The sequence below is a fragment of the Netta rufina genome (assembly GCF_964035555.1).
Source record: "Netta rufina genome assembly, chromosome: Z".
NCBI lineage: Eukaryota > Metazoa > Chordata > Aves > Anseriformes > Anatidae > Netta > Netta rufina.
In genome coordinates, this window is record NC_140126.1 from 56,425,679 (window position 1) to 56,438,235 (window position 12,557).

A 12,557-nucleotide genomic window follows, 5' to 3' on the forward strand; every position below is an offset into this window, starting at 1 on the left:
TTGTTACAAAATGAATCAAAAAGTTTTGTATGCCTTGTTTAGGGTTACCCTAATGTACAAGTTGATATCTAAGAATTGTTTCAAATACTGAACTTTATTCTTCTGTCTTCTGAATTGCATTGTTTTGTTTCGTTTTGTTTTTCCAAGGGCTTGGATGATTTTAGATCAATACAGAAAGAAGTCAAAGCTTTTCCGTACTAAAGTTCTATTGGCTCCACTAGGGGATGATTTCCGCTATGCTGAGAGCTCAGAATGGGATCAGCAGTACCAGAATTATCAGAAGCTGTTTGATTATATGAATGCTCATCCTGAATTGCATGTTAAGGTAAATGCATTTTTTATGGATTGTGGAGAAAACAGTATTTATTAATATTTTTAAATTACTTTTATTTTGGTGGAGATTTAGTTAACTAGTATGTAATAGAAGTTAGTTTGTTTAGACAGATTTTTTTTTTTTAGCTTTAACATTTCCTCTCCCTCCAAAGCAAAATTGGTATTGTCTGCTTGAAACCTATAAATAATATCCAAACTAGATTATTTTAGAGAGCAGTTTTTCAGGTTTGATTTATTTACTAGTATTTTTTTTTTTCCCACAGGCTTCAGGCTTTGTTCTTTAAAACTAACAGGGTTTGTTTTTATTTAAAAGTTTATTTAAAATTATTGTTTTTAGTATCAGAACATAAGGAAAGTTCTAGAAGTATGCATCTAGCGTATCAGGCATTACAGCCTGTCTCCTTGTTTGTGTAGGTAGTGTTTTTTTTCCTTATTATTCTTATTTTATTTTAGTTTTTGAAACAGGTGTCATTTACGCTTGGCAGTACGAGCTTAGCAGCAGAAATTTCACCTTGTGCTGCAGTTTCGTTAGTGGAGTTTAATTTCACAGGCAATTAAGAGGTCAAGATCAACTTTCTAAGAACCTTGATTACGTAAAGGTTCTACGTAAAGAGTTCACAGTTATTCCTTACGAGCTTTGTTGTCTAGGATAGTTTCCTGTTTTGTCTTGGTCTTAAGAAGCAAACGGATGATCATTTTCACATAACTGCTTGCCATATCTAACTACCCAACTGCTCTAAATAATCCTGGTTTGTTTTTAGGACATTCGTTGTGAAGAAAATGTCCAGGAATATAATATACAAATGAACAGAGAAAATGATTGACTACCTAGAGGACTGTCTACTCTGCCTCTCTAATCTTATTTACCCTTTCAGTCAAATTTGAGATGTTTATGTAGTGGATATGTGTGGTGGTTTTACCGTGCTGGGCAGTTAAACCCCACAACTGCTCTCTCACTCCCCCTCTTTTTAGATGAGGAGGGGGAGAAGTAAAGCAAAGAACAACTCAGCGACTGAGATAAGGATAATTTAATTAAAGGGAAATAATAATAATAATTAAATAAAGATTATTATGAACTAAACAATTTAACTAAAGGGAAATAAAAAGGGAAAGGGGAAAAGGGAGGGGGAAAGGGAAAATAAAAAGAAGGGAGGAAAACAAACAAATAAAATAAATGAAGGCTATGTGGAAGTGCAGAGGAAAGAAATTGCTCTCTACTTCCCACAAATGAGCGATGATTGACCACGTCCTTGAAGCAGGGCCTCAACGCACATAGCTGGTGTTCGGTAGGAGAACCAATGTTTTCACAAGAGCCCACCCCTCCCCTCTTCTTCATGTTTCCACCTTTTATTGCTGGATGAGACACCATATGGTATGGAATATCCCTTTGGCTGGTTTAGGTCAGCTGCCCTGGTGATGTTTCTCTTCTCACTTTTTGCCCACCCCCTAGGAGGGTTAGAGAGAGGCCCGATGCTGTGCCAGCACTGCTCAGCAGGAGACACAACACTGGTGTGATACTACTGCTGTTCCAGCTACAAGTGCAGAGCACAGCACTGTACGGGCTGCTGCAGGGAAAGTTAACATCCCAGCCAGACCCAGTACAATATGTCTGTAGCATTGAGATCCTCATGCTACCAGCTATTTAACGGTCCAAAGATTATATGCTGGATAATAATCAGTAGTAATACGTACAATACAAGTACCATAGTAATAGTAAGAACTATTTAGCTTTTCAGGTAGCTTAACCTCTAATGGAGATCTATTAAACAGAGACTTTTAATATGCCAGTAGAGGACTCTTCCAGGTTATTTCACCGTTTTTTCACTCACCTGACATGAATTTAAATTTTCTTCAACTTTGCTGGTTCCTCCAGTGAGGCTTCCTTTTTCTGGTGTAACCCACCATGCAGATTTGGGATTTCTCTTGGTCTGTTCATTTTTCTTCAGAACTATGTATGGGTATATGAAAGTGAGGGACAGGTTTCCGGGAAGTGACTGCTAAGGCAAGGATCACTAATACTTGGATTTCTGTGGTGATGTCATCTTCTTTGCTTTACTGCCATTTGCACTGGGAAGTTACCACATTCTGTCCACCTAACAGATACTTGCTTCTTCTGAATAATTTTGAAAAGTGAATACCAAATGCTGAAATAGGACATCTTTATTTTCAGAGTTAAGTTCCTGTTACTTCAAGTCAAAGGAACTGAATTTTAAAAAAATGTTCTCAAAAGCTTGTTTTTGTTATTGTAAATGGTAGCATGCTAGTTTGTATGCTTGTTGTTGAAACTAAAATGCATGGACATTCCATAACTTAATGATAACTACAAGTTTTAATTTGAAAAGTTTATTTTAAGGATGCTTGTGGTAACATGGTCTTCTGCACAGTGCTATTCTTACTTTACTAATTGTTTTTCCACTACCAAAATCCAGTTTGCCTTCCTTAGGTGCTTTGACAATATCTCTTAATGCTGACAACATTGACATCACTTCCTTCTGCTCCCTTTATTCAATTTTTGTGCCCCTTAAGTTTGAAGGTACAGTCTTTTGAAGTACCCTGTAAAGGGCTAACGTTATTGCATTATTTTTTTCTGAACATTTTTAATATTGATTTTATAATTAATAAAAAAATATAATTATTTTTTATGCCCCTCTGTTATGTTACATATTAATAAACGACAATTTATTTGAATGTAGATTTAAAAAAAAAAAAGCTATTAAAAGGCTAATTTTTATTTTTTTATATTCTGATCAGGAGTCATCATGGGTTAAACATATATTGTAGATTCTGGAACACAATAGTGTTAATTTTGAAAAAGCAAGATTGAGACAGCTATGTTCTTGTTGAATTAGATTGTTACTTATTTAGTCCAGACCTCTAATTAAGTAATACTGAGCTATTACTTTGCACATGTATTAGACTTAGTCATAAGACACAAAAGGATGCTTCTGCTCCTTGTTAACATTTAGCTTGTATTTTAGATATTGATGCATACTTAAAAAGCAAAAAATAAAAAATAAATCACACCACTTGGATTGGAAATTCATGAAGAATTTATGGAAGAACTGTTCCCTTTGTCTGAAAACTGTGCAGGGAAACTGCATTTCTGTTGTAATTCTGCTTGAAGACTGGCATATTCCTTGAATATGAAAGCAAGGATGCTAATTCTCTTCTGATGTCTTAACTATGTCATAGTAATTTTAATTTTTCTTTCAGGCACAGTTTGGAACTTTATCAGATTACTTTGAAGCTCTGCGCAAAGAAAGCGATTTGGGTGAAAAGAGCAGCAGTTCACTTTTCCCTGTTGTAAGTGGAGACTTCTTCACCTATGCAGACAGAGATCATCATTACTGGAGTGGATACTTTACATCGCGACCCTTCTATAAACGACTGGATAGAGTCCTAGAATCCTATTTACGGTAAATACTACTCTCCAGCAAATGGATAACGTATGTCATAACACATGGGGAGATGAATATATGAAAAAATATATTGGAAGGATGGAAACTTAATTTGATAAGTATATTTTAAGTTTACTTACAATAAAGGTAGTCTAATAGCTTCCAACTGCAGTTCTATAGTTATGAAGATTAGCAATGTACCTAAAATTGTAATAAATACACAGAAATATATATTCTATATATATATATTATATTTATATATAATATATATATAAATTATATTTTTCCATTCAAGCAAATAAGTTGTTCTAAGGTATTTCAAGTTACCAGCAAGTCCTGAATCCATGAAAAATAGCAGGTAGCATGTCTTTTATTTGGATTGGATGTTGGATGTGGATTGGTGTTGGATTTGGGTTACAATCAGATCATTTTTTGGTCTCAGAGTTCTGCAAGGGTCAGAGGCAGTTTAGAAGTAGCCAGGAACATTGTGTGACCTCAGACTGTGAGGACTGACCTGAAAAGTGTTTGCATCTTTTTTTAAGAAAAAAATTATTGCTGAATTTTGGTAACAGTAATTAAATGGTTCTCCTTTGTGGGAGCGGTAGATAGGATACACTGCAAAAAGACTCAATTGTATTTTAAGGCTTCAGAAAGATACTTTGGACAGGTGCATGGGATGTGAAATTTGGATTTCTCACCTGTTCTCAAAGTTGGGAATTCTATTTCCAAAAGATTATTGTTCAAAGGAAACCTCAAAGGCAAAGGATATATTTTGTCTTGTGGAAGGACCTTCTGAAGCACAGATCCTGCCTCCTGTGCTGCTTCTATTTTCAGTTCAGACCCTTTTGGGCTAGAGAAAAACTGCATAATGCTAAGCTGTCCTTAAAAAAAAAAAAAAAAAAAAAAAAAAAGTATTTGTGTTTTCTTCCTCCTTCTGAGGAATCAAGTCTTTACTTTGGCAGTGGAGGCTGTGCAAACTTGGAATGCAGCTTCTCCATGGTCTGTAATGTCTGTTTTTCTTGTAATTAAAGTGGCTTTTTTAGTCTTCTCTCTGAACTCATAAGATTACAGAGTAAGTGACCTGAGGGAAATCAAGAAAATTAGTTAAGAAGAAATGGGAACAATGGGAAGACTAAGAAATGTAAAAGTGAGGGCCTGAGACTGAAAAAGGTGTTTAGGAAGAGACGATGTAACAAAAACTTTGAATGTATTGCAGTGAGTAGTAAGGAGAAAAGAAGCTTCACAAGTTTCTAAGCAGGGAGGAAGGAACCCAAAGAGTCTGCAAAAAGAAAAACAAGACCAAAGTTAGGAGGAATGACAAATTCCCTTCAGCAGAAGAATGTAAAAATACTGTAGTAAAGATAGAGAAATGACTTCTGTAGTGTTTTGGTTTTGGAAAATGATCAGTGCATATGCCTAAAGCTTATTAAAATGATGCTGTGTTTTTGTGTTTCGTATTGTCTTGATATTGAAATGTTTTCAGTATTGGCTTAGTGGTTTCTTCTTATTGCCTGTGTTATCTAGTGTGGTCTGCTTGTTCACCAGTTGGTCTGAATGTTGCTCTTCTCGATGTGTGAGCCTTTCATTCTGTACATGCTGCTTTTCAGAATATCTTGCATGCATTTTTTTCACTAGGTTTTAAATCTCATTGAAAAGATACCTTTTTATCTGACACAAATCTGAGACAGTGTTGCTGAAATCTAAGGAATGGTATTTGGACTTGGAGTCAAAACAATTTTAGTAGGATATGGTGTGCTTGCAAAGAGTATGCACTGTATAACTAGATTTATTTTTATGCTTTATTTATCTTGGATTTTTTTAACCTTTATATTTGTACAGGTGATACAAGAATGTTTTAAAGTCTTAGTTTTATTGTAACGTTATTGCTATATTTTATTTAATAAATAAAATGAGAGGCAAATTGAAATTGAGAGTTGAGGTCTCAAAAACAGCAGTGTTTTTTAGCAGAATGGGATGATCAGGGATAGCAGAGGTCTTCAAACGTTTTCCATCCTGTCAGTAAAAAAAAAAACAAAAAAAAACAAAAAAAAACTTGTGACCAGGCACCCGCAATATAAATTTGTTCATTAATAATTATAGAATAATTGAGTTGGAAGGAACCTAAAGATATCAGTTCCAATTGTCTGTCTGCTTCATGGCTAACCAAAAAGTTAAGAGTATATTATTCAAGTCGATACTGAAATGCTTCTTGAATACTGACAGGCACAGGGCATCAAACACCTCTTCAGGAAGCCTGTTCCAGTGTTTGACCACCCTCACAGTAAAGATATTTTTCCTTAATATCCAGTCTGAACCTCTCTTGGTGTAGCTTTGTGCTCTTCCCATTGTGTCCTCTCAGTAGGGAGCTGAGACCGACACCTCTCTCAGGATAATATTAATAAATTATTAATATTATCTATTATCAAGTAAAATATTTATTAATGGTAGAAAATATTCTTGCACCCCAGTGGATCATTTTGCACATCCTTTGAGGTGCATGCACCCCACTTTGGAGACTGCTGACAGCTGGTTTAAAGTCCGAGCTTAAAATGTATAAAACAAAAAGCTCTTCTTGGTCCCATTTTAAATTTACTGTTTATCTTTACCTAGTTATATCTGTTCAGGAAAAAATACAAGTTTGTATTGAGGTCTGCAAAATTCAAATATTGCCAACAATGTAGCAAAATTGCAGCTTGATACAGCTCTTAATGGGAATTTATATCTTACTGTGAACTTAATTTTTTGCAAGATTAGTTTTTAAATGCCAGTCTGAGTTGGATAAACATATCTTTGTATGTTGCCACATGTTTGCAGCCAAATTCTCAGCAAATAACAAAAGTTGTTTTTATTAATAATTTCACTATTTGACAGGGTGTTTTGAAAGCAGCTGTGAATTGGATTAGATCTCCATTGATAGCAATTACAAGTGTCATAGAAACGCAAATTAATTTTCTGTTTTGTCAGTGTTCACATGTTTTACTCAATCCCAATATAAATTAAATAATAGTAATCTTTCTTTAGTGAGTGATCTGAAATATTTATATGCTCCAGGACTTTCATTTTTATGTTTAATTCTTATTTGCTTAACTCCATGGTTGCGTTTTTGGATCCACAAAAGCTTGGTATTGTAGTATTTTATGTCAACTAATGATATTTTTGTACTCTGCTAGTACTTTACCTTATGGGAATTGCTTTAACTTAAAGCTAAAATTTATTATCTCTAGAGGTAGGGCTACAAAGATATATGCCAGTTTGCTTTTCTTGTAGTGATCTTACCAGCCATTGTTATTTTTCTTTCTGTAGTGGTATGAGATTATCAGTCACTATCAGACCCACATTATAGTCCCTTTTACATTCTGACCCTTCCTGGAAGCAGTGTTTTGTTCTCTGAGTAATGTTGCTTTGAAATCTGACTCAATATGAAGGGGGAGTTGTGTTTCATAAGGAAGGCTTTACAGAAAGGATTAACTAGTTTATTACTGGAACCTGTGGTCAAAAGCTGTTGAGTTAACAAGATGTTTGTTAGTTCACTTGTTATTACTAGATAAATTGAAGAGGGTTCATGGTGTGAATTGAACTTTTGCACTGGACAGTATAAGACCTTTGACCTGTTCTTTTTTGTATGTGAAGAAAAAAGACTGATATTTTATTTGTGGCTAAATGTCTGTAGGGCTGACAATTTTTTGAGAGAAACAGTTGCTTGGTGAGTCTGTGGCCTTCTTTGAAAAGAGCTTAAAAATGTTACTCAGATTGGTTGGTATCAGTTTGAATACTTACCTTAATTTCATTCTACTGTTAAAAAAAAAAAAAAAAAAAAAGATCTGGAACATGTCTTACAGATGTTGACTTTATTGCTTTGTGAAAACTAAAGACTTGAGATTCTGACCTCGTTTTCTTCTCCCATCTGTACTTTTCAGATCATTATTTTAGGTTTTTCAGAGTAGTTCTAAACAGCAGCTTTACTATTCGTTATGCTCAGCAGAGCTTGTTTAAAAAATATGCTGCTAACCTTGCTCAACATTTCATAGTGCTCTGTAGTATGCCACAAAATTGAATTTCTAGAATGGGTGCTGAAATGAACAGGTGGCTGATTGTTAAAGTGTGCTGTATTAAGACTTTCACTCTGATTTCTTTTTTTGTATGCTGGATGTAGTTTTCTGTAAAATTCAAATTTTAGCAAAATTTAAAACAATTCAACTTCTGAAATTGGAGATATTGAACATGTACAGATTGTAAAATATGTTGAAGCTAGTCATTTACAGAAATGTCTAATAGCATACTGTGTTTACTGAAAATTTAGGAAATCAAAACAGAAAAGGTATTACTTATTCTATAAATATATTCAGGTGGCATAACGCAGGTGAAATTGTGATCTTGAATTAAATACTTAATTTTTGTATTAGAGCTATGAAAATATCTATGCAAATTCAGTTCTGGCAGATAGAACAAACCTGTTTGTGTGTTTGACAGTTTATATGGTCAAATAATGCATAAACCCAGAAGAAAACATGTAACATCTAATTTTAAGTGTATTTTATATAGAATATATATCTTTTCATGGGTGTGTGCTAAAAGAAAACCCTGTTAAAACCTTTTTTGGAAATCTAATCAGAATGTTTGAGATGTTAATTTGGAATGTTAGAAGCATTATGCTTACTTTCTGTACAAAAACAAGGATGTTAGACCCTTAGAGTAAAAGAAAGCATTTGTAAGGCTAACAGTGATTGGTAAGTGGCAGCTATTCATTCAAAAAAACCCAAACCTTTACAAATGGAGTACCAAGCATCACCAAAAGGTGATTTTCTTAGATCCACTTTATTTTTTGATTACTTTACTAACATTATGAATAATAAAAAAGCTAATGAGACAGATGTAATTATCTTAAGAATCTTTGATCATCCATGAAAACATGGCCTTTTTAAAATCTGATGGTGGAGAAGACAAGATGTATGGAAAACAGGACGGACAATGTCCTCATACTCTAAATTTCCTATTTCCTGTTTTTGGTGGTGGTGGTTCATTTTGTTGTTGTTTTTTTATTATTATTTTTTTTTGCTTTCATTGACTGCAGACCAAGAATTAAATTTTATTTTAGCTTTGCCAAATTTTCTCAAACGTTTTAGATATTATACTTACTTTATTCTCATCTTTGTGTGTTTCATTAGTTATGTTGCAGAAAATTTCATGTGGATGGCTTTCAAGTTTATTTGTGGTGTTTACAATTTTGTCTTTACACTGTTAAAATATTCATTCATGTAAGAGTGTCAGTTAACTTCAATATCTGAAAAAGTTGCTAGATTTATATGTGAGTCTCTGGGAGAAAACCAAACCCTATTTCTTTTAAATTAAATCAAAGCACGTTACTAATATTGTACCTGCAAAGGCTTTCATCCTTTAATAGCATCTGTGAATGACATTTAAGAACAAGATGTATAAATGAGTTCTTGCCAGTTTAATATATGTCTTTCTGAAAAGTTTGGTGTCAGAGGCCTGGAGAAGCTTCGAATACAGCATATTAGCTAAGTAAAGAGCAGAATTTGAGTTTGTCTTTTTTTTATTTTTTTTTTCTTTAAAATAATAAGAAATATATTCTGATCATATTTCACTAATAAGCCTTTTCCTCCAAGCTTCTTGGTTAAATTTCCGTTGTAAGAGCTCTTCTGTCTGTCTGTATAGTGTGAATATGATTGTGCACGTAGAGAAATGAAACAGGAATGGAAAATACCTATCTATATAGATGTAGAAGAACAAATAGCTATCTCCCATTCCAGGTTCACCCCTCATTTGCCACGGGTGGAAAATTTTAGGTTTGCTAGGAGTACCAGGACTAAAGAGTACTCCACTGGTACTCAATATCCATGAAATTGTGGTGCAGCATACAGCTTCAGGACCGACCTCTATGATGACTGCCTATGAAGATACTTTGTTTCTTTTTTTTTCTCCTGTTTTGAAAGGTTTTGGCTTTGTGCATTAGTGAAAGTGCATGAAAGTTTAAGAATTGCATAATGGAGATTGTTATTGTTAATTATTTTAGACAGATTGATTATTTTAATTTTAAGGCTATTTCAACCTATATTAAAATACAGGTTGAAATAGTTTATGCAGGGTGGTGATAGCAGTGCCCAGAACTTTATTTAATGTATTAACAGAAAGATTCAAAAAGCAACAACATAGCTGGGGGCAAGTTAGGAAGGCATTCTACAGTTTCATTCATTAGAGATGTAATATGTGCAAAATTGTTTGAAGTCCACAAAAAAGATTGTTGAAATAATTCAGGTTCAGGGCATGTGTGTGTGCTGGAGCTTGGTCATGCTTTTATCCGTACAGATAGGTAAAACAGGACACATCTTAAGAGTTCAGAAACTCTTTGTAAAATTATTTATATAAGTTACCTAAATATAACATGATATAGTTTTTGAGAAATTAGTGAAGCAATTTTGGTCTATTTGCAGTGTCTTGTCAAGTTAGAGGTACAAGGAGAAATTACAACAAACTGGATAATTTGTAGGTAACTGCTTTAGGCATGCTTCTAATGTGCTGTGGTTTGAAATTGAGGTGAGAAATACCAAGACTTTATACAGCTTTATATGTGGAAATATCTGAGAGAAGTAAACTCTTGCTCATAAGTTACTGTTCTCTAATATAGTATTTCTTCTCATTTTATTTCTGGGTGTCTTTGTTCTTTGACTTAAAATATTTCTTCTTTCTTCTTAAACTATTTTAACATTTATAATAATATTGAGACTTGACAGGAAAAGTCTGCATCTAAGAGACCGTTATTCATTAGATCCCAAATATTTGATGTTCATTTTGGAACACAGCTCCTAAAGAAAAGGCTATGCACATTTTATCAGTACCATATGTGAAAAGCATGTGTTAGAAATGGAACTTCCTTCAGTTTTTGAGGCTGTGTGGAAGAGGTGGATGAACTTAAGTGCTTCAGATTTTGCTGAAACGGAACTATGTCCATATTTACTGCACAGCTTCATTTTAATTTTAAAACTTCTTTTGGTTTTAAAGTTGTGACTTTGTTTATAAATAGTGAATTTCTTTTTTCTTTTTCTTTTTTTTTTTTTTTTCTTCCAAATATGGAGGCAAAATGTCAGGGAAGTCTAAAGTTTTTAGTGTTCTCTAATTCTACATATAATTCTCTAATAGCTACAGTTGAGTCAATATTTAGTGGCTAAATCCATTAAAAAAAAAAAAAGTAAAGCTTTCAGATAGGGTTTATCCACTTGATGAGTGTGCATCTAATGCCTCTCTATCTACATCATATGTGTTTTCTTTTCATGTTAAGTTGTACTAGGATGAAGTGAAAGGAATGCATAGATGTAGGAAATTACACTAAACAGCATTGAGATCACAGCTGTTAAGCTTGCTCACTAGTACTGAAATTAAAGGAAATGTAATTTATAATGCAGGAGTTTGAGTTTACATGTAACTTTTTCAACAGCTATCTTATCTGCGAGATCAGGATCTCATCCTTTTCCTCAAATACTGATAATATGACAATGAACAGGGCTATTGTCTTTCAATTTTGTTTGATAGTGTTCAGTGGTGGTTATTTGAAGTAAACTTTCTCTTTCATCCTTCATTTATAGAATTTATTCCTATAAAATGACTTGCCACATGCCACTTGAGGTTTTTACGTAGTTCTCATATGTACAATGTGTAAAAACAGAGACCAAACTGCATCCAAAGGCATTTTTCATGTTAGCAATTGATAACAATGCACAACCTGAGAATGATAGAATTATAGAATAGCCTGTGTTGGAAGGGACCTTGGAAGATGACCTAGATCCAACCCTTCTGCCATAGACAGGGATGCCACCCACTAGAGCAAAGTAGGGCTCAAAGCCCCATTCTGCCTGGCCTTGAACACTTCCAGGCATGGGGAATCCACAGCTTCTCTGGGCAACCTGTGCCAGTGCCTCACCACTCTCTGAGTGAAGAATTTCTTCCTAACTTCTAATCACCCCTCTTTTAGTTTATAACCACTCCCCCTTGTCCTGTCATTACCTGATTGAACAAAGAGTCGCTCTCCATCTTTTTTATAAGTTTCCTTCAAGTACTAAAAGGCTGCAATGGGGTCACCTTGGACCCTTCTCTTCTCCAGGCTGAACACCCCCAGCTCTCTCAGCCTTTCTATGCAGGAGAGGTGCTCCAGCCCTCTGATCATCTTCGTGGCCCTCCTGTGGACCCGCTCTAACAGATCAGCATTCTTGTGCTGAGAACTCGCGACTGAGTTTCCTATGTGTTTTAATACCTAATTTAAACTTCAACACATACACTGATTGATAACTTGGGTAAATATAGAAGTTATGGTATTTACCACATTTTTTAAAAAAATTTCCATATTAGTTAGTTTGTTTTACATTTGTTTCAAGAATGTGTTATTTTGTTTTCTTTGCTTTTTATAACATTAATCCATAACTTCTTGGTTTCCTTAAACTATGAGAAACCTTCATTAACCTCAAAGTTTGAAAAGGAATTTCAAACACTTAATGTTTAAAAACAGAATCCTAACATTTTAGGAAAAGTATATAGGAAAAAATTTAACTGGTGGTATCTAAGATTTTTTTTAATGGGTATTTGTTTGATATTCTGAAGACTAGTAATTATAGTTACTGATGTTGTTGTAAAATAAACTTTTTGTATACAGAGATCTTACCTATCAGGTGAATGTTTACTGTGGATGAACCACATAAGTCTTTTGAAGAATTTATTCTGCTTACAGTAAAAAAGGTATATAGAAAACCTACTTCTATGTAGGTATTTACAGACTGCATATTATATTTATACAATAAAGTTATTTACAAAATTACA

At 34.0% G+C, this 12,557-nt stretch overlaps 1 protein-coding gene across 1 annotated transcript in view; it reads left to right on the forward strand.

The window, feature by feature from the left end:
- Window positions 1-12,557, forward strand: part of MAN2A1 (mannosidase alpha class 2A member 1) — a gene marked incomplete at its 5' end in the record, with an annotated part of 128,091 nt that overhangs the window by 44,669 nt on the left and 70,865 nt on the right. The window contains 2 exons of the mRNA XM_084304915.1: window positions 148-325; window positions 3,547-3,749. Of these exons, the coding sequence (XP_084161041.1) occupies window positions 148-325; window positions 3,547-3,749 (381 nt within the window). The remainder of the gene's footprint in view (window positions 1-147; window positions 326-3,546; window positions 3,750-12,557) is intronic.